This window comes from Arachis stenosperma, chromosome 6 (assembly GCF_014773155.1).
Source record: "Arachis stenosperma cultivar V10309 chromosome 6, arast.V10309.gnm1.PFL2, whole genome shotgun sequence".
NCBI classification, from domain to species: domain Eukaryota; kingdom Viridiplantae; phylum Streptophyta; class Magnoliopsida; order Fabales; family Fabaceae; genus Arachis; species Arachis stenosperma.
The window spans coordinates 75,042,143-75,063,947 of NC_080382.1; the positions used below are offsets into that span (position 1 = coordinate 75,042,143).

A 21,805-nucleotide genomic window follows, 5' to 3' on the forward strand; every position below is an offset into this window, starting at 1 on the left:
CCAGCAAGTGTACTGGGTCGTCCAAGTAATAACCTTACGTGAGTAAGGGTCGAATCCACAGAGATTGTTGGTATGAAGCAAGCTATGGTCACCTTGCAAATCTCAGTTAGGCAGATTAAAATAGTTTATGGGTTTAAATAAAATAGAAAGAAGAAATACTTAATAAAAGGGATAGAACACTTATGCAGATTCATTGGTAGAGGTATCTTTTAAGTATATACAGCTGCTGCATGGCTCAAGCACGCCTGCTCTCCTACTGCTTCTACTCAATCCTTCTTACTCCTTTCCATGGCAAGCTTTGTATAGGGGTTCACTATCAGCTGTGGCTACTTTCATTCCTCTCGGGGAAATAACCTGTACGGCTGTCACTCGCACAGCTAACCAGTCTGGAGGCATCACCCATGGTTGATAGCTACATCCCATCCTCGCAGTGAAAGCTATGCACGCACTCTGTCACAGTACGGCCAATCACCGGTTGGTTCCCGCTCCTACTGGAATAGAATCCCTCTTTTGCGTTTGTCACTAACGCCCAGCAGGTTAAAGTTTGAAGCACGTCACAGTCATTCATGAACGGAATCCTACTCGGAATACCACAGACAAGGTGAGACTTTCCGGATTCCCAGGACCCTACTCGGAACACCACAGACAAGGTTGGACTTTCCGGATCCAGATGAATGCCGCCATCTATCTAGCTTATACCACGAAGATTCTGTTGGGGAATCTAAGAGATACACATTCAAGCTTGTGTTGCATGTAGAACGTAAGTGGTTGTCAATCACGCGCGTTCATCAGTGAGAATAATAATGAGGGTTATCTAACTCATCATCATTCATCATGTTCTTGAGTACGAATGAATATCTTGGAATAAGAATAAGATAGAGAATTGAATAAAAGAAAATAGAACTTCATTAATCTTTGAGGTACAGCAGAGCTCCACACCCTTAATCTATGGTGTGCAGAAACTCCACCGTTGAAAATACATAAGTAAAAGAAGGTTCAGGCATGGCCGAATGGCCAGCCCCCTAAACGTGATCAATGATCTCCTAAGATGAAGAATAAAATAAAACTGAGATCAAAAGATGATTGATACATTAGTAAATCATCCTATTTATAATAAACTAGCTCCTAGGGTTTACATGAGTAAGTAATTGATGCATAAATCCACTTCCGGGGCCCACTTGGTGTGTGCTTGGGCTGAGCTTGATTTATCCACGAGCAGAGGCTCCTCTTGGAGTTGAATTTCGAGTTATGATGTGCTTTGGGCGTTCAACTCCGGATTATGACGTTTTTCTGGCGTTTAACTCCAGAAAGGAGCGTGTACTTGGCGTTCAACGCCAGTTTGCGTCGTCATTCTTCGAATAAAGTATGGACTATTATATATTGCTGGAAAGCCCTGGATGTCTACTTTCCAACGCCGTTGAGAGCGCGCCATTTAGAGTTCTGTAGCTCCAGAAAATCCATTTCGAGTGCAGGGAGGTCAGAATCCAACAGCATCAGCAGTCCTTTTGTCAGCCTTTTTCAGAGTTTTGCTCAAATCCCTCAATTTCAGTCAGAATTTACCTGAAATCACAGAAAAACACACAAACTCATAGTAAAGTCCAGAAATGTGAATTTAACATAAAAACTAATGAAAACATCCCTAAAAGTAGCTCAAACTTACTAAAAACTATATAAAAACAATGCCAAAAAGCGTATAAATTATCCGCTCATCACAACACCAAACTTAAATTGTTGCTTGTCCCCAAGCAACTGAAAATCAAATAGGATAAAAAGAAGAGAATATACTATAAAGTCCAAAATATCAATGAATATTAATTTAATTACATGAGCGGGACTTGTAGCTTTTTGCTTCTGAACAGTTTTGGCATCTCACTTTTTCCTTTGAAGTTCAGAGTGATTGGCATCTTTAGGAACTTAGAATTTCAGATAGTGTTATTGACTTTCTTAGTTAAGCATGTTGATTCTTGAACACAGTTACTTATGAGTCTTGGCTGTGGCCCTAAGCACTTTGTCTTCCAGTATTACCACCGGATACACAAATGCCACAGACACATAACTGGGTGAACCTTTTCAGATTGTGACTTAGCTTTGCTAAAGTCCCCAATTAGTGGTGTCCAGAGCTCTTAAGCACACTCTTTGCTTTAGATCACGACTTTAACCACTCAGTCTCAAGCTTTTCACTTGGACCTTCATGACACAAGCACATGGTTAGGGACAGCTTGATTTAGCCGCTTAGGCCCGGATTAAATTTCCTTGGGCCCTCCTATCCATTGATGCTCAAAGCCTTGGATCCTTTTTACCCTTGCCTTTTGGTTTTAAGGGCTATTGGCTTTTTCTATTGCTCCTTCTTTTTTTTTTTTTTTTTTTTCACTGCTTTTTCTTGCTTCAAGAATCAATTCCATAAATTTTTCAGATCATCAATAACATCTCTCTTTGTTCATCATTCTTTCAAGAACCAACAATTTTAACACTCATAAACAACAAGATCCAAAGACATATGCACTGTTCATTCATTCATTCAGAAAACAAAAGCATTGTCACCACATCAAAATAATTAAACTAAATTCAATAATAACTTCGAAAATTATGTACTTCTTGTTCTTTTGAATTAAAACATTTTTCTTTTAAGAGAGGTGAAGGACTAATGGAATTTATTTATAGCTTTAAGGCATGGTTACATACTACTGATCATGAAATAAAGACACAAAACATAGATAAACATAATAATTAAAAACCGAAAACAGAAAGAAATAAAGAACAAGGAATGAATCCACCTCTAGTGGCGTCTTCTTCTTGAAGGACCAATGATGTTCTTCAACTCTTCTATGTCCCTTCCTTGCCTTTGTTGCTCCTCCCTCATTGCTCTTTGATCTTCTCTTATTTCTTGAAGAGTGAGGGCGTGCTCATGGTGTTCCACCCTTAGTTGTTCCACATTATGGCTCAAATCTTCCAAGGAGGTATTAAGTTGCTCCCAATAGTTGTTGGGAGGAAAGTGCATTTGAGGCATTTGTTGATGGTGAACCTCCTCTTGTTCTCCTTGAGGGCCGTGAGGAACTTCCCTTGTTTGCTCCATCCTTTTCTTGGTGATGGGCTTGTCTTCTTCAATGGAGACATCTCCATCTATGATAACTCCGGCTGAATAACATAGATGGCATATGAGGTGAGGGAATGCTAGCCGTGCCATGTATGAAGGTTTGTCAGCTATTTTGTAGAGTTCATTGGCTATGACTTCATGAACCTCTACTTCTTCACCAATCATGATGCTATGAACCATGATGGCCCGATCCACAGTAACTTCAGATCGGTTGCTTGTGGGGATGATGGATCTTTGAATGAACTCCAACCATCCTCTAGCTACAGGCTTGAGGTCCAGTCTTCTTAGTTGGACTGGCTTGCCTTTGGAGTCAACTCTCCATTGGGCGCCTTCCACACAAATGTCCCTAAGGACTTGGTCCAACCTTTGATCAAAGTTGACCCTTCTAGTGTAGGGGTGTTCATCACCTTGCATCATAGGCAAATGAAACGCCAACCTCACATTTTCCGGACTGAAATCCAAGTATTTCCCCCTAACCATTGTGAGATAATTCTTTGGGCTTGGGTTCATACTTTGGTCATGGTTTCTAGTGATCCATGCATTGGCATAGAACTCTTGAACCATGAGAATTCCGACTTGTTGCATGGGGTTGGCTAAGACTTCCCAACCTCTTCTTTGAATTTCATGTCGGATCTCCGGATACTCATTTTTCTTGAGCTTGAAAGGGACCTCAGGGATCACTTTCTTCTTTGCCACAACATCATAGAAGTGGTCTTGATGGCTTTTGGAGATAAATCTCTCTTTCTCCCATGACTCGGAAGTGGAAGCTTTTGCTTTCCCTTTCCCTTTTCTTGAGGAAATTCCGGTCTTGGGTGCCATTGATGGTGAAAAAAATAAAAAGCTTAGGCTTTTTACCACACCAAACTTAAAATTTGCTTGTCCCCAAGCAAAAAGAAAAGAAGAGTAGAAGAAGAAGAAGAAAATATGGAGAGAGGGAGAAGAGAGGGTTCGGTTATGTGGGAGAATGTGGGTTTGTGTTGTGTGAAAATGTAAAAGAAAAGAAGGGTATTTATAGGGAGGGGGGAGGGTATAGGTTCGGCCATGTTGGGTGGGAAAGGGTGGGAAATTGAATTTGAAAGTAGTGGGGGTAGGTGGGGTGTATGGGGAAGAGGGGTTGATGTGAATGGTGAATGGGGTAATTGGGAAGAGGAATTGAGGTGATAGGTGAAGGTTTTTGGGAAGTGTGACATTGAGAATGAGATTTGGATTAGAAGATTGTGATTAGGATTAAAAGGAATGTGGTAGGTGGGGATCCTGTGGGGTCCACAGATCCTGAGGTGAGGATCCTGTGGGGTCCACAGATCCTGAGGTGAAAACAAATACCATTCTTTCACCATATAGGCATGTAACATGCCTTGATGCATCATTCTGGCGTTCAAACGCCCATTGATGCTAGTTCTGGGCGTTAAACGCCCATGTTATGCACGTTTCTGGCGTTGAACGCCAGTTTCATGCTTGTTTCTGGCGTTCAGCGCCAGATTGTCCTCTGTGTGCGCATCCTGGCGTTAAACGCCAGGTTGTTGCTTGTTTTGGGCGTTCAACGCCAGAAAGATGCTCTGTTCTGGCGTTGAACGCCAGAAAGATGCTCCTTCTGGGCGTTGAACGCCAGCCCGTGCGCCTCCAGGGTGAAAAATTTTTTTCTTCTGTTTTTGACTCTGTTTTTAATTTTTTGATTTTTTCGTGACTCCTCATGATCATGTACCTAATAAAACACAAAAATAACAAAGAAACAAAATAAAATAGAATTAGATAAATAAAATTGGGTTGCCTCCCAACAAGCGCTTCTTTAATGTCAATAGCTTGACAGTGGCTCTCATGGAGCCACAAGGTGATCAGGTCAATTTAAGTGTGGTATTCCCAACACCAAACTTAGAGTTTGGATATGGGGTTTGGACACCAAACTTAGAGTTTGGTTGTGGCCTCACAACACCAAACTTAGAGTTTGACTGTGTGGGCTCTTCTTGACTCTGAACTGAGAGAAGCTCTTCATGCTTACTCTCTTTTGTCATAGAGGGATGGCCATGTGCTTGAAACACAAGGTAGTCCCCATTCAATTGAAGGACTAACTCACCTCTGTTGACATCTATCACAGCTCCTGCTGTGGCTAGGAAAGGTCTTCCTAGGATGATGCATTCATCATCTTCCTTCCTAGTATCTAGGATTATGAAATCAGTAGGGATGTAAAGGCCTTCAACCTTTACTAGCACGTCCTCTACTAATCCATAAGCTTGTCTTATGGACTTATCTGCCAATTGTAATGAGAACAAGGCAGGCTGTACCTCAATGATTCCCAGCTTCTCCATCACAGAGAGTGGCATAAGATTTATTCCTGACCCCAGATCACATAGAGCCTTTTCAAAGCTCATGGTGCCAATGGTACAAGGTATTAAGAACTTGCCAGGATCTTGTTTCTTTTGAGGTAGAGTTTGCTGAATCCAAGTGTCTAGTTCACTAATGAGTAAGGGAGGTTTACTTTCCCAAGTCTCATTACCAAATAGTTTGGCATTCAGCTTCATGATAGCTCCTAAATATAGAGCAGCTTGCTCTCCAATCACATCTTCATCCTCTTCAGAGGATGAATATTCTTCAGAGCTCATGAATGGCAGAAGGAGATTTAATGGGATCTCTATGGTCTCTAGATGAGCCTCAGATTCCTCTGGATCCTTAATAGGAAACTCCTTCATGCTTGAAGGACGTCCCAGGAGGTCTTTCTCCTTAGGATTTTCGTCCTCCTCCTCCCTAGTGCATTCGGTCACTTTGATTAAATCAATGGCCTTGCACTCTCCTTTTGGATTCTCTTCTGTATTGCTTGGGAGAATACTGGGAGGAGTTTCAATAACTTTCTTACTCAGCTGGCCCACTTGTGCTTCCAGATTTCTAATGGAAGATCTGGTTTCATTCATGAAACTGAAAGTGGCCTTTGACAGATCAGAGACTATGTTGGCTAAATTAGAATTATTTTGTTCAGAGTTCTCTGTCTGTTGCTGAGAAGATGATGGATATGGCTTACTATTATTCAGCCTTGCACGTCCACCATTGTTAAAACCTTGATGGGGTTTTTGTTGATCCTTCCAGGAGAAATTTGGATGATTTCTCCATGATGAGTTATAGGTGTTTCCATAAGGTTCACCTAAGTAATTAACTTCTGCCATGGCAGGGTTTTCAGGATCATAAGCTTCTTCAGAAGCTACCTCTCTAGTACTATTGGATGCATGTTGCAATCCATTCAGATTCTGAGAGATCATGTTGACCTGTTGAGTCAACATTTTGTTCTGAGCCAATATGGCATTCAGAGCATCAATTTCAAGAACTCCTTTCTTCTGAGGTACCCCATTGTTCACGGAATTCCTCTCAGAGGTGTACATGAACTGGTTGTTTGCAACCATGTCAATGAGTTCTTGAGCCTCTTCAGGCGTTTTCTTCAGGTGAATAGATCCACCTGCAGAATGGTCCAATGACATTTTCGAAAATTCAGAGAGACCATAATAGAATATATCTAATATGGTCCATTCAGAAAACATGTCAGATGGACATCTCTTTGTCAGCTGCTTGTATCTTTCCCAAGCTTCATAGAGGGATTCACCATCTTTTTGTTTGAAGGTTTGAACATCCACTCTCAGCTTGCTCAGCTTTTGAGGAGGAAAGAACTTATCTAAGAATGCAGTGACAAGCTTATCCCATGAGTCCAGGCTATCCTTGGGTTGAGAATCCAACCATACTCTAGCTCTGTCTCTTACAGCAAAAGGGAAAAGCAAGAGTCTGTAGACTTCTGGATTAACTCCATTTGTCTTTACAGTGTCACAGATCTGCAAGAACTCAGTTAAAAACTGGTAAGGATCTTCAGATGGAAGTCCATAAAACTTGCAGTTTTGTTGCATTAATGCAACTAGTTGAGGCTTAAGCTCAAAGTTATTGGCTCCTATGGCAGGAATGGAGATGCTTCTTCCATCAATCTTGGATGTTGGCTTTGTGAAGTCACCAAGCATTCTCCTTGCATTATTATCATTATTTTCGGCCATCTCTTCCTCTTGTTCGAAATTTTCTAAAAGGTTGCTTCTGGATTGTTGTAATTTAGCTTCTTTTAATTTTCTCTTCAGAGTCCTTTCAGGTTCTGGATCAACTTCAACAAGAGTGCCTTTGTCCCTGTTCCTGCTCATATAAAAGAAAAGGGAACACAAAAAAAAAGAAAGAAGGAATCCTCTATGTCACAGTATAGAGATTCCTTTATGTTAGTAGAAAAAGAAAGGGGTAGAAGAAGAGGAATGGATTCGGATTTTTGATGAAGAGGGGTGAAGAGAAGTGTTAGTAATTAAATAATTAAATAGAAGAGGAAGAGAGAAGAGAAATTTCGAAAATAATTTTGAAAAGGAGTTAGTGATTTTCGAAAATTAGAGATAAAATGTAATTAAAACATGAAATAATTAATTAATTAAAAAGAATTTTTGAAAAAGGGAAGAAATATTTTCGAAAATAGAGGAGGGAAAAGTAGTTAGGTAGTTTTTGAAAAAGATAAGAAACAAACAACAAGTTAGTTAGTTGATTGAAAAAGATTTGAAATCAAAATTGAAAAAGATAAGAAGATAGTAAGTTAGATAAGATATTTTAAAATCAAATTTTGAAAAAGATAAAATTTTAAAAAGAATAAGATAAAGAGATAAGATAAAAGTTTTAAAAAAAAGATATTTTTGAAAAAGATTTTAATTTTTAAAATTACTTAACTAACAAGAAACTACAAGATAAGATTCTAGAACTTAAAGATTGAACCTTTCTTAACAAGAAAGTAACAAACTTCAAATTTTTGAACCAATCACATTAATTGTTAGCTAATTTTCGAAAATTACATATAAAGATAAGAAAAAGATTTTGAAAATATTTTGAAAAATGATTTTTGAAATTTTCGAAATTTATAAAAAAAATGAAAAAGATATGATTTTTGAAAAAGATTTTGAAAAGATAAGATTTTTAAAATTGAAATTTTGACTTGACTTGTAAGAAACAACTAATTTTGAAAATTTTTTTTGACCAAGTCAACCCAAAATTTCGAAATCTTGGAGGGAAATAAGGAAAAGATGTTTTTGATTTTTTTAAATTTTTAATTATGAAAGAGAAAAACAACAAAAATACTTTTATGCATGAAATTTTTAGATCAAAATAATGAATGCATGCAAGAATGCTATGAATGTCAAGATGAACACCAAGAACACTTTGAAGATCATGATGAACATCAAGAACATAATTTTGAAAAATTTTTGATGCAAAGAAAACATGCAAGACACCAAACTTAGAAATCTTTAATGCATGGAAAATATGAATGCAAAAATGCACATGAAAAACAAGAAAAGACACAAAACAAGAAATCATCAAGATCAAACAAGAAGACTTGTCAAGAACAACTTGAAGATCATGAAGAACACTATGATTGCATGGGATTTTCGAAAAAAATGCAAGAAAAAATTTTTAAAGCATGCAATTGACACCAAACTTAAAAATTGACTCAAGACTCAAACAAGAAACACAAAATATTTTTTATTTTTATGATTTTCTAATTTTTTTGGATTTTTATTAATTATTTTCGAAAATAAAGTTTTGAAAAACGATAAATAAAAGAAAAATTTTTGAAAAAGATTTTTGAAAAGAAAATTACCTAATCTGAGCAACAAGATGAACCGTCAGTTGTCCATACTCGAACAATCCCCGGCAACGGCGCCAAAAACTTGGTGGACGAAATTGTGATCACTATTATTTGATTTGACTTTTTGGTCTTGTATCTTTTACTCTTAGGGCACTTGGAATTCACAACTCCGTTCAACTAACCAGCAAGTGTACTGGGTCGTCCAAGTAATAACCTTACGTGAGTAAGGGTCGAATCCACAGAGATTGTTGGTATGAAGCAAGCTATGGTCACCTTGCAAATCTCAGTTAGGCAGATTAAAATAGTTTATGGGTTTAAATAAAATAGAAAGAAGAAATACTTAATAAAAGGGATAGAACACTTATGCAGATTCATTGGTAGAGGTATCTTTTAAGTATATACAGCTGCTGCATGGCTCAAGCACGCCTGCTCTCCTACTGCTTCTACTCAATCCTTCTTACTCCTTTCCATGGCAAGCTTTGTATAGGGGTTCACTATCAGCTGTGGCTACTTTCATTCCTCTCGGGGAAATAACCTGTACGGCTGTCACTCGCACAGCTAACCAGTCTGGAGGCATCACCCATGGTTGATAGCTACATCCCATCCTCGCAGTGAAAGCTATGCACGCACTCTGTCACAGTACGGCCAATCACCGGTTGGTTCCCGCTCCTACTGGAATAGAATCCCTCTTTTGCGTTTGTCACTAACGCCCAGCAGGTTAAAGTTTGAAGCACGTCACAGTCATTCATGAACGGAATCCTACTCGGAATACCACAGACAAGGTGAGACTTTCCGGATTCCCAGGACCCTACTCGGAACACCACAGACAAGGTTGGACTTTCCGGATCCAGATGAATGCCGCCATCTATCTAGCTTATACCACGAAGATTCTGTTGGGGAATCTAAGAGATACACATTCAAGCTTGTGTTGCATGTAGAACGTAAGTGGTTGTCAATCACGCGCGTTCATCAGTGAGAATAATAATGAGGGTTATCTAACTCATCATCATTCATCATGTTCTTGAGTACGAATGAATATCTTGGAATAAGAATAAGATAGAGAATTGAATAAAAGAAAATAGAACTTCATTAATCTTTGAGGTACAGCAGAGCTCCACACCCTTAATCTATGGTGTGCAGAAACTCCACCGTTGAAAATACATAAGTAAAAGAAGGTTCAGGCATGGCCGAATGGCCAGCCCCCTAAACGTGATCAATGATCTCCTAAGATGAAGAATAAAATAAAACTGAGATCAAAAGATGATTGATACATTAGTAAATCATCCTATTTATAATAAACTAGCTCCTAGGGTTTACATGAGTAAGTAATTGATGCATAAATCCACTTCCGGGGCCCACTTGGTGTGTGCTTGGGCTGAGCTTGATTTATCCACGAGCAGAGGCTCCTCTTGGAGTTGAATTTCGAGTTATGATGTGCTTTGGGCGTTCAACTCCGGATTATGACGTTTTTCTGGCGTTTAACTCCAGAAAGGAGCGTGTACTTGGCGTTCAACGCCAGTTTGCGTCGTCATTCTTCGAATAAAGTATGGACTATTATATATTGCTGGAAAGCCCTGGATGTCTACTTTCCAACGCCGTTGAGAGCGCGCCATTTAGAGTTCTGTAGCTCCAGAAAATCCATTTCGAGTGCAGGGAGGTCAGAATCCAACAGCATCAGCAGTCCTTTTGTCAGCCTTTTTCAGAGTTTTGCTCAAATCCCTCAATTTCAGTCAGAATTTACCTGAAATCACAGAAAAACACACAAACTCATAGTAAAGTCCAGAAATGTGAATTTAACATAAAAACTAATGAAAACATCCCTAAAAGTAGCTCAAACTTACTAAAAACTATATAAAAACAATGCCAAAAAGCGTATAAATTATCCGCTCATCAGTATGCGTGCGCACAACCCTCTGTGTGTACGCACAAGTGAACATTTAGCAAAGTGTGCGTACGCACACATCATTACGGTCTATTTTGTCTTATGTTAGAAATAAAACTTAGTAACACTTTTTTTTATACGAGCCCGCCTATACATACGAACCACCTATACATACGAACCACCTCATCCTCCATCAAGGCAAACCTAAAAATCGAAGTCTACTTGTGGTGATTTGATCTAGAAAATACTACAAGAGGCTTCTTGTACTTGTTGGACCAATATGTTGAATCAAACGCAACCACATCACCAAAGAGCTGGTAATTAGACATCATCTGCTCATCAGTCCATAATAAGCTACCAAGTCAATCCTTTTCCGTTCTTGTGTATCTGTCAACCGTCATCATGTCAGCGTTAACCTTACCCTCCAAATAACTTATAGTTGTTTCTGCATCACCATCATTTATTCGAGAAAGTTTTTAGCCATGCACATAGTTACAGATATCCTTTTTTATAAACCGAAGCATCCTATAGCCACCTGACTGACTGGCCATGTGAGCCATAATTCTCGATGTTGCAATCCCCAACTTTTTCAAACTATCAACTTGAGCCTTTCCAATGTGACCCATCTTCTGATGACTAGGATGAAGATGGCTAAACATAGTTAGGGCAAGAGGGTAGTTATGATTGTGATCGATCCTCCTGACGTTCCATAGATGGCCTTGTGCATCGTAGTAAATTTTCAATTTTGCCTTGCAATCTGTGCAAACCTTTTCAGGACGATCATAGTGTTTCTCATGCCTTGAACCTTGCTGATGAAAAAAAAAAGTCTCGCCATACCAACACCTCATTAGCACATCACCCTTCTAGATATCAAACCCCCTTAGCTGAGCAAATTTCTTGTATGCAACACAAGCCTCTTCCACAGTACTAAATTCTTTCCCCACAAAGTCTTTCACGGAAGGAAACCCGGTAACACCACCATCACATGTAACCAGATCCCAACTATGACCATTCCCATCTATTTCATCACCTAATTCACCCGTTAGGGACTCATTCCAAACATCGTCTTCGTCATCGTCTCCACCCAAAAAAGATATACCGTAATACTCTTCTGAACTAATTAAAATTGACTCCTCATTTTTACCATTGAACTGAAAGCTAAAGTCCATCTTGAAGATCACACCAACTCAATCACTTGTAATGGTACAAATTAAATAAGCAAATTCTTTTAATAGATATAAGTCAATCCAATAAATTGCACGTGCACCTTAAAACATTTTGGAGCAACTGAATTCCCTCCCCCTGCATATTGCCTACTAGTACTTCTACTCTCAGATACACAAAAAATATACAATTGCTAACATATTAACTAACGATCCTAAAATGGATATCTGACTTAATTAATACTGAAGCCAACATACAGTAAAACATGGTTTGCCTATCCTGCATATTAAATAACGTTCCTAGAATTATAGCATCAATATAACTCTTTAAATTGGCATAACATTCATATATTCACATTCCAAAATCCCTTACTCATTGTTAATAATTCTATAACACAATTTCTCAAGTCGCATTCCATTAACACAAATAAATGTCTTCGCATCAAGAATACTACCATATTTAGAAAACCATTCCTAAACATCGGTAGCTTAAAGATAGCTCTCTGTGGCCTAAACCTAGTACATCCACCAGACAGGAGTATACATACTGCCTATGCATACTGGTAAACTCGAATGCATAGAAGCACTTTATATAAAACGGTTACTTATAGGTCTGATAGTTTATTACAGTAATTTTAAAACACTACAGATGATGCCGAGCTACCACTGATAGGGGAGTAGGCTGTAACGGGGCACCACCGTCAACGCTTAAAAGGAAACAACAACAAACCCTCCAAAATTGATGAGAGCAGGTTTAAATATTTATTCCCACAAGAGAGACAAAGATTGATATCTAGTGTTTACATTGAACATTCCACACAAGACAAATTTTGGGCACTATTTATGACACTACAAAAGATGTGTCTGACTTTTTCAAGATCTTAGCAATGCGCTTTGTTTGGGGGTGAGAGCAAATCTCACTAACGCCTATCATCCACAATCCAACCACAAGATTAATCATCTCATTAATTCTTTACTTGTAGGCCCATTAAGGAATCAAAATAGGACCCAACAACTATTTTGGCCTAATCTGATAATCTACTACAAATGAAACCCAACAACTTAAACCCCCATTTGTAATTCGCACATCTGACATGACTAAGCAAAGCCATCATTCAGCGAGCTACTAAAAGGCTCACACGTTGCTCCATCCTGTAAAAGCATATTCACATGTGTCCAACAAACATTAGATGATACAGAATCTCTGTATATCTGTATGAATATGACTCTGTACACTAGAGCGGCCCATTAATATATTATCAATCTATTCTTAACACTATTATTATGTTATTATTGGTATTATATACGCAAGTATTATTATTATTATTATTGTAACACCCTAATTAGCCTAAGCTTTACCTCGTGTCGTAAAACAAAGGTTAATCAAAGGTTACAACAATTCTAAGCTCGTACATATAATATATAGAAAGAATTAATATAATCTAGAAGTCCGATGAAGGATATAGCTCAAAAACAGGATTTGAAAAGCGCAAAATGTACTAACGAAGCTTCTAACCTAGAACACAAGAATCAGAAGTAATATAACAAAAGATAAGTGTATAATAGTATAAAAATCTAGCCAAGGCTTGCGGAGTTTAAGCTGGCTAGCCATATATACAGACAAAACAAAATTTGAAGTTAAAACAGCTTATACAAGTTTTCTCTCTCAATACAAGCCTCTATGGCAAAAACAAAATACAAAAGTGAGAGATATGTAAACAAAATAAATAAAAAAGACTCCAAGAGTAACAGGATCCTCCGCTTCTGTCACCATCCAAAGCAACTCATCGAGGTGGGTTGTGACCTGCATCTGAAAAACACAATAGAAATATGGTATGAGAACCGGAGGTTCTCAGTATGGTAACAGTGCCCGGTGATGTAAGATATAAGACCCCGGGACGCCAAAGGCAATCCTAGAACTTCATATCCACCACAAGATTCATCTTACAGCATAACTAAAACATAAAATATAATTTAAAACCTTAACATAATAAAAAGAGTAATCTAACTTAAAGCAAGTAAAACACAAGCAGAAGTAAATAAGACAAGTAATTCAAATAAGCAATTAGGCATGTTATTCAATTAGGCATACAATTACAAGTTGGCAAAGCATACAAATAGATAGAAGATGCACATGATGAATGCCTGTCCTATTGGCTGTGATATCACATTGTCGGTTCAACTGCCAATCCGACACACCTCCATGGAGATGTCGCCCTTCAGAATCATCATTGAGAACCCCCGAGATATGGTGCTCGGCTCACCATCCAGGATTTTGTGCCTGCACACTCTATTGATCCGAAGGGATGCGAGCGGGATACTTTTGCCACAGATCTCACATCTCAACGTAAGCGGGATTAACTACCGTCCTTACGCCTCCACCGCTACCTCGAAAGGCAGGATTAACCACCGTCCCTGCCAAGCGTATAGCGTCTCATAATCTCAGTATAAATTAGTACTTCAGTAGTTTTCAGAAAACATTTTCAGTATAGCATGGATCCATCATCTCACTCAGAGTCCTCGACTCATATCAACTACTGTCAATTCACATTTCAATTCCGAACTCAACAGTTCATCAGTTCTCATTTCACATACCAATCTACCTTCACACGCCATCAAACCATCCTCAGTGCACCAGAAACCTAAGCCTCCATTTTCTAACTTTTACAAAATAAGATAAACTAAATCTCTTAGGTTCTTTCCCATGTTCTCGTACCCAAATTTATGTCAAAAAGACTTAAAATGGTGTCCTAGAAGCTTACAATCTTGTTGGGAAGGTGAAATAGTTGATAACAAAGTTTAAGTTTGAGAAACAGGGCGTGTGCGTATGCACAAGGTTGTGCGCGCGCACGCCCATGAGAGGTTTTAAAAAGTGTGCGTACACATAGAGGAGTGCATACGCACAGGTACAAAAGTTCACAAGTCTGTTCGATCGCATAAGCTGTGCTAGCACCCCTCAACAGACGGTCCTTCCCAACGTGTGCGTGCGCACAAGTTGTAAATCCTCATTGGGTATGTAAGCGTACAAGCTATGCTAGCGCTGCAAACAGGAAGCCTTCCCCTGCGTGTGTGTACGCATAGGTCTGTTTGTGTGCACAGGTTTAAAAGTTTGCAGGGATGTGCATGCGCACAAGGCTGTGTGTGCGCACATACCAGAAATCACAAAAATTTTGCAATTTTGCAAAATTTCAGATTTTTACACCAAACCTTGAATGATCATAACTTCCTCTACAAAAATCCAAATTTTACAAACTGTATATCAATTTGAAGAGTTTTCATTGAACTTTAATTCTAAACAATTTTCAATAAATTTTGAAAACTAAGGCATGAGTTATGATCAGACAAAGTTCACTAAAATTCCCTTTTTACTAAAAGTTCACAATTTACTAATTTTCCAATTCTCACAACTCAAACCAACCAAAACAAATAAAACCATTCTAAACTCCATTTTCATCAAAATTTACCATTTATAACATATTGCACCATTATTACTAAGCTTTCCAACCATAATCCAAGCTTCAAATTCCACTACAACAAGCACCAACAAGTTCCAATAGCTTCCAAACTCACAATAATCAAGCTATATACATACAAATCATCACTAATCAACCTAGGGCTCGTCATAAATAAAATTTCACAAGAGTTCAATGCCTTTTACCTTGTTCAACAATTTTGGTAGCCAAAATCCAATGCTAAGCAAGAGTTAGAGTGAACCTAAACACCCAAAATCACAAAATCTCACTTAATCAAAACCCTAGGACTCGAATTTTTTGGAGAGAAAAACTAGATGATTTCGTGGTTACCTCACTACTTTCTTGAGTCGGATTTATAGAGCTCTCCATGAGGATTACGTGGTCGCAAATAGTGTGGCGATCGGAGCTCTGTAGCTCAAGATATGAGCTTGAGAAGTTAGGAATGAATAGTGCTAATGGGGTTTCTCTTCTTCTCTTCTCAGCTGGTGGTGTTGTGTTTTGAGAGTGTCATGGCTGATGGGTTCACTTAATGAACCTATTTATATGTTGGGCTTGGGACCAACTTAGGCCCGGTCCAACTCGTTAGCGTTTTTAGCCCGTTTGGCCCAACTTCAAGCCAAATCTTTAAAATTAGCACCCGGTTTTCGACTTCTAACATTTTTCTAAGGTTTTTAACTGCTTTCACTTTTTCTCGCACAATACCGGGCAGACTTGAACTTGTTCAACCAGTTCAACTGCCAATTCGCTGTTCTTCTCAGTTTTTTGCAGAAAATACATTTTCTAACTTAGAAAAACCTATTGAGTCCAGAAATCATATCTAAATCCTCAAATTCTCATTATAACTTTCGGAACCTAATTTGGGCAATATTAATTAGCTAATTATGTGGTTAATTAGTCTTGGTGCTTACATTCTCACTGCCAAATAAGAAATTTTGCCCTCAAAATTTAGTAATTACCTGAGAATAGCTCGGAGTAATCTTTTCGCTTCTCAGACTCTAATTTCCAAGTGTGCTCTTCAACTTCTGCTCGCTCCCAAGCTACTTTAACCAATGAAACTTCTTTTCCCTGCAGTTTCCTCACACTAGTGTCATCAATTCTAACTGGCGTCACTTGGAAAGTTAAGTTCTCCCTCAATTCTATCGACTCAGGCTCTAACATATGAGCCGCATCTGACGTGTACTTATAGAGCTGTGACAGGTGGAATACGTCATGCAAGTTAGATAAATGAGGTGGCAAGGTTACTTGATACGCCACCGGCACGAATCGCCTTAGAATCTCAAACGGTCCAATGAACCTTGGATTCAACTTCTTGGTCTTAATCACTCTTCCAATCCTAGTTGTTGGTGTAACTCTTAGAAATATATGTTCTCCCACTTTAAACTCTAACGGTTTCCTTCTCTGGTCCGCGTAACTCTTCTGTCGACTCTGAGCAGTTAGAATTCTCTCCCGAATCTTTTTAATCTTCTCAGTAGTCTCTGGTATCAAGTCAGGACCCAAAACACTTGTTTCACCAGACTCATACCAACAAAGTGGAGATTGGCACTTCCGTCCATACAAGGCCTCATACGGAGCCATCCCAATGCTCGCATGAAAGCTATTGTTGTACGCAAACTCCACCAATGGCATGTAACGGTCCCAACTTCTAGATTGATCCAATACACATGCTCTTAGCATATCCTCCAATGTCTGAATAGTCTTTTCCGACTGTCTATATATTTGTGGATGATATGCGGTACTGAGACATAGCTTCGTACCGAAAGACCTTTGGAAAACTCCCCAAAACCTTGATGTGAATCGGGGGTCACGGTCCGATACTATGCTCGAAGGCATACCGTGCAACCTTACTATCTCCTTGATGTACAATGTTGCCAACTCCTCCATAGAACAGTTCACTCGAACAGGCAGAAAATGAGCAGATTTTGTTAAGCGATCCATGATCACCCAAATCGCATCAAATCCCGACTAGTCCTCTGTAAACCAGTCACTAAGTCCATTACAATTCCTTCCCACTTCCACTGAGGAATCTCAAGTGGTTGTAGCATCCCAGACGGTTTCTGATGCTCTATCTTTACCTTTTGACATGTTAAATACTTGGATACCACTGTAGCTACATCACCTTTCATCCCAGGACACCAGAACATCTTCTTTAAGTCAAAATATATCTTCGTACTTTCAGGATGAATAGAAAACCCAATGTTGTGAGTATCCGTCAATAAGTCTTGCTTTAGGCTCCCGACATCTGGTATGCAAATTCTCCCTTTGTATCTCTACAATCCTTCATCATCCTTGGTGAATTCTGCACGCCTCTTATCACCAACTGGTTGAAACAACTGCTGAAGCTTTTGCTCATCTTGCTAAGTCCTCTGAATCTCTATTTTAAACATACTTGAAATCTGTAATTGGTTCAAACGAGCTCTTCCAGCAACTTCACCAATATCCAGCTTAAGATCCATAAACTTATCCACTAGCTCCTCTTCCTTGATTATCATCCAACAATTGTGAAGGACTTTCGGCTCAATGCATCCGCCACCAAGTTTACCATTCCAGGGTGATAACTTAGTTCAAAATCGTAATCTTTTAGCAACTCCATCCACCTCCTTTGACGCATATTAAGCTCTTTCTGATCAAAGATGTACTTGAGACTCTTGTGATTAGGAAAGATGCTAAACCTTATTCCGTACAAGTGGTGTCTCCAAATCTTCAACGCAAACACAATCGCCGCTAATTCCAAATCATGAGTTGGGTAATTTACCTCATGCGGTCTCAGTTGACGCGATGCAGAAGCCACCATGTTCCAGTGTTGCATCAACACGCAACCTAAACCTTTCAAGGAAGCAACACAATATACCTCAAAAGGTTCATGCGGTTCCGGTAAAATCAAAACAAGCGCTGAAGTCAACTTTTGTTTTAGAGTCTGAAAACTCTCTTCACACTTCGATGTCCACACAAACGGCACTTCTTTCCTTGTCAGTTTAGCCATCGGTAGCGCAATCCAAGAAAATCCTTCAATAGATCTCCAGTAATATCCGGCTAAACCCAAGAAGCTTCTGACTTCCGTCACAGTCATCGGTCTTTCCCATTCCATCACCACTTCTACTTTAGAAGGATCCACCACTATTCCTCCTTTCCTCACCACGTCACCTAAGAACTTCACTTCCTCTTTCCAGAACTCGCACTTAGATAACTTAGCATACAATTTCCGCTCCTTTAAGATTTGCAACACAATCCTCGAATGTTCCTCATGCTCCTTCGCCGTCTTAGAATAAACTAAGATGTCGTCTAAGAAAACCACCACGAATTTGTCCAAAGAGGGACGAAATACTCTGTTCATGTAATCCATGAACACAGCAGGTGCATTCGTTAACCCAAAGGACATAACTGCAAACTCGTATTGTCCATAGCGCATCCTAAACGCAGTCTTAGGGATATCATCCTCTTTCACCCTTATCTGATGGTAACCGGATCTTAAGTCGATCTTGGAAAATACTCCGGTTCCTTGCAGTTGATTTATCAAGTCATCTATCCTTGGCAGTGGGTACTTGTTCTTCACAGTCACTTTGTTCAACTATCCGTAATCCACACACAATCGCATTCCTCCATCCTTCTTCTCCACCAATAAAACTAGCGCTCCCTATGGAGATACACTCGGTCGAATGAACTTCTTGTTCAGAAGCTCTTCCAACTGAGCCTTTAATTTAGCAAGCTCTATCGGAGCCATACGATACGGTGTAATCGACACTACTCCAGCTCTCGACACCAATTCAATCACAAATTCAATCTCCCTTTGAGGTGGGAACTCAGGAATATCCTCTGGGAACACTTCCGGAAAGTCTCTAACTACCGGAATCTGCTCTAAGTTCTGGGCATCACCCAAGGTATTAGCAGCCAACAAGATATTACCCTGACACTCTTTCCCACTACAGTGCACCATTACAGAGTACATGTAGTACCCCTCAGCTATCACTGCTCTATTTTCTCCTTCCGGCATAAACCGAATTGACCGCTCAAAGCAATCCAATAAAACCCGATTCTTCGACAACCAATTAAACCCCAAAATCATCTCCAACCCAACCATTGGTAAACAAATCAAGTCATGAAGGAAGTCTCTACCATCAAGCTTGAAACCTACTTGCCTACACCCTGGCGGGTTTGCTTTGACCGTTAAAAGTAGGTAACCCGTTCCCCATGTCTTTTGTTTGTCTCTATTGCATTCTATCTCATCGTATCCCGTTTGGTTTTGCGATATTTGAGAATCGCCGTCAATACCTCGGTGTAGGTTCAGGATACTCCCTTGTTCCACAGTCCGGGGCTATTTAAACTAACTGATTCAGAATTTTCCGATGTACTAGTATTAGCAATAGCAAGTGCATCTTTGATGCAGTCATCAATTCTCCCGAGAGGCTACAATTACCGCGAGCAAACATATTAATGACGAGGAAGGCATTTTTTTTATGCTACAAATACTTTATTTGTTCTGCTATTCTGCACAAGTCTAGCTGGGGAAGAATTACGAAGGGTAAAAATATATGGATTAAAAGCTAAAGCTTAAGACATACTTTTTTTATTTAGAAATATCCACCATTTACGAAAATTTTGTTTCTTTTTTAAGAAAACAGTAAGGTAAGGCCATTCCATTTTGACAAAATACCCACACCCATGTTCCATAGCTTTGGGTCTTCTAGCTCGATCATGATTTTCTTACCCCCAGAGGTAAGGGTCCTTATCTAATCATAACCGTCTGATGTGGAGTATGTACATGCAAATAAAACACTAACTCTGACACTTTCAAGCCTAGTTCTTCAACTTTAGCAAACAAAATAAATGAATGCAAAGCTCCAATATCACATAATGCAATTAATATTTTATCACCAATTAAACATATACCTCTCATCAACGGATCCGCCGTGGAAGCATCCTTGGCGTTCACAGCAAAAACTCGACCTTGGTGCTGACTTTGAATCGTATTCGGGTTTTTTCCACGAGTGCAATCCCTCGCAATGTGACCAGGTAACCCACAGTTGAAGCAACCACCGAAACCAATCTTGCAAGAGTCATATGGATGAAATCGCCCACAATGCACACAAGTCAAATCTGGAGAAATCTTACTCTGATTTCCTCTTCCCTTGGCATACTGAAACTGATTCTGAGTGTTCTCTCTAATGCCTCCTTGCCTTTAAGGCGCATATCCTCCTTTCTTGAAACTTTGACCCCTCGGATGGAAAAGCTTGCCACGTCCCTTACTAGTATTCCCTCGATGAGTGTCCTTGGACGAAGCTGCTGTTTTTGCATAAACCTCAACCACCCTCGCCTTATTTACAAAATCAGAGAAAGTACGAATATCCATAGGAGCCACAGCAGTCATGATGTTGTCCTTCAGCTCCCTCTGATACTTGATACATTTTCAGCTCTCGTAGGCCTCCGGGGCACCCTGACACACCCTAGGGAACCTACAAAGCTCCTTAAATTTTCTTGTGTAGTCTGCCACAGATAAGGAACCTTGCTTCAGCTGCATAAGTTCCATCTCCTTCGCTTCCCTTGCAGACTTAGGAAAATACTTCTTGTAGAAGGTCATTTGGAAAACATCCCAAGGAACATCGGCGTTCTGGAGCTGTAGCAAGCAGCATTCTGCTTGCCACCAATGCTGGGCCTCTCCCGCAAGCTGATAAGCAGCAAATTAAACATATTGATTATTCGGAACGTGCTGCGCCTGTAAAGCATGCTCCAAGGCATGAAACTAGTTGTCCGCTTCTGTAGGATTGGTTGAACCCCTGAACCTTGGAGGATGAAGCTTGTGGAAAGTTGCTAAGGTCATCAGAGCTCCTCTTGTGTTATCGCCGTTTCCCTCAGCATTGTCATTTGTATTTCCTTCGCCATTCCCGTTGCTGTTTCTGGCCGGTTGGCCTAGCTTCTGCACAGTTTACAGAGTTACAGCAACAGTAGCTTCTATATTGTTCGCAAGGTTCGCCATGGCCGTGATGAGCGGAAAATTAATAGTATAGAATTTCACAAATGAAATCTCATTGCAGGTATAGTTTCTAAACCAACATTAATTCTTTCATACAAAAATTTAGTTGTCACAAGTAACAAACCCCTATAAAAATAACTAAAGTATTCAAACCTCAGGTCATTCTCCCTAGGAATTGCAATAAAGTGTTCTTGCTATTGGTTATGAAGTATGTTTGGGGTTTTTGAGATAAGAAACAAGAATTGTAAATTGCAAAAGAAATAAACTAACAACTAGAAAGGCTCTTGGAAAGGTATAAGAACTAGAATTCTTATCCTAGCTATCCTTATCAATTGTGATGAAAATAGTTCATTGCTCCCACTTAGTTAACCTCTAACCATGGAGTAAAGTCAAGTGGATGGATTAACTTGAGTCCACAAGTCCTAGCCAACTCATAATGAAAGACTATCTTTAGTGGCATTCAAGTCAATTAGCAACTTCTAATTATCAATCAACAAAGGAGTTTGACAACTCAAGAGTCACCAATTACTCAACCAAAGCCAATAGGGGACAATTCTACTCTAACATCCTTCCAAGCATTTTGTCAAACACTTGGA

General features: G+C 39.4%; 1 protein-coding gene across 1 annotated transcript; it reads right to left on the bottom strand.

The window, feature by feature from the left end:
- Positions 1–11,084: 11,084 nt before the first annotated feature.
- Positions 11,085–11,777, bottom strand: LOC130934200 (uncharacterized). Its single transcript, XM_057863786.1, has 2 exons — positions 11,523–11,777; positions 11,085–11,417 (listed from the first exon to the last, which is right to left on the bottom strand). Exons 1-2 carry the CDS (start codon positions 11,775–11,777, stop codon positions 11,085–11,087), a joined length of 588 nt encoding a protein of 195 aa, XP_057719769.1.
- Between the last annotated feature and the right edge of the window lie 10,028 nt (positions 11,778–21,805).

Excerpts from the sequence above, each read along its gene's own strand:
- LOC130934200 (XM_057863786.1), bottom strand. The coding sequence starts at position 11,777 with ATGGACTTTAGCTTTCAGTTCAATGGTAAAAATGAGGAGTCAATTTTA. Across the intron at positions 11,418-11,522 it reads AATTTAGTACTGTGGAAGAG|CAAGGTTCAAGGCATGAGAA; the intron begins GCTTGTGTTGCA and ends TTTTTTCATCAG.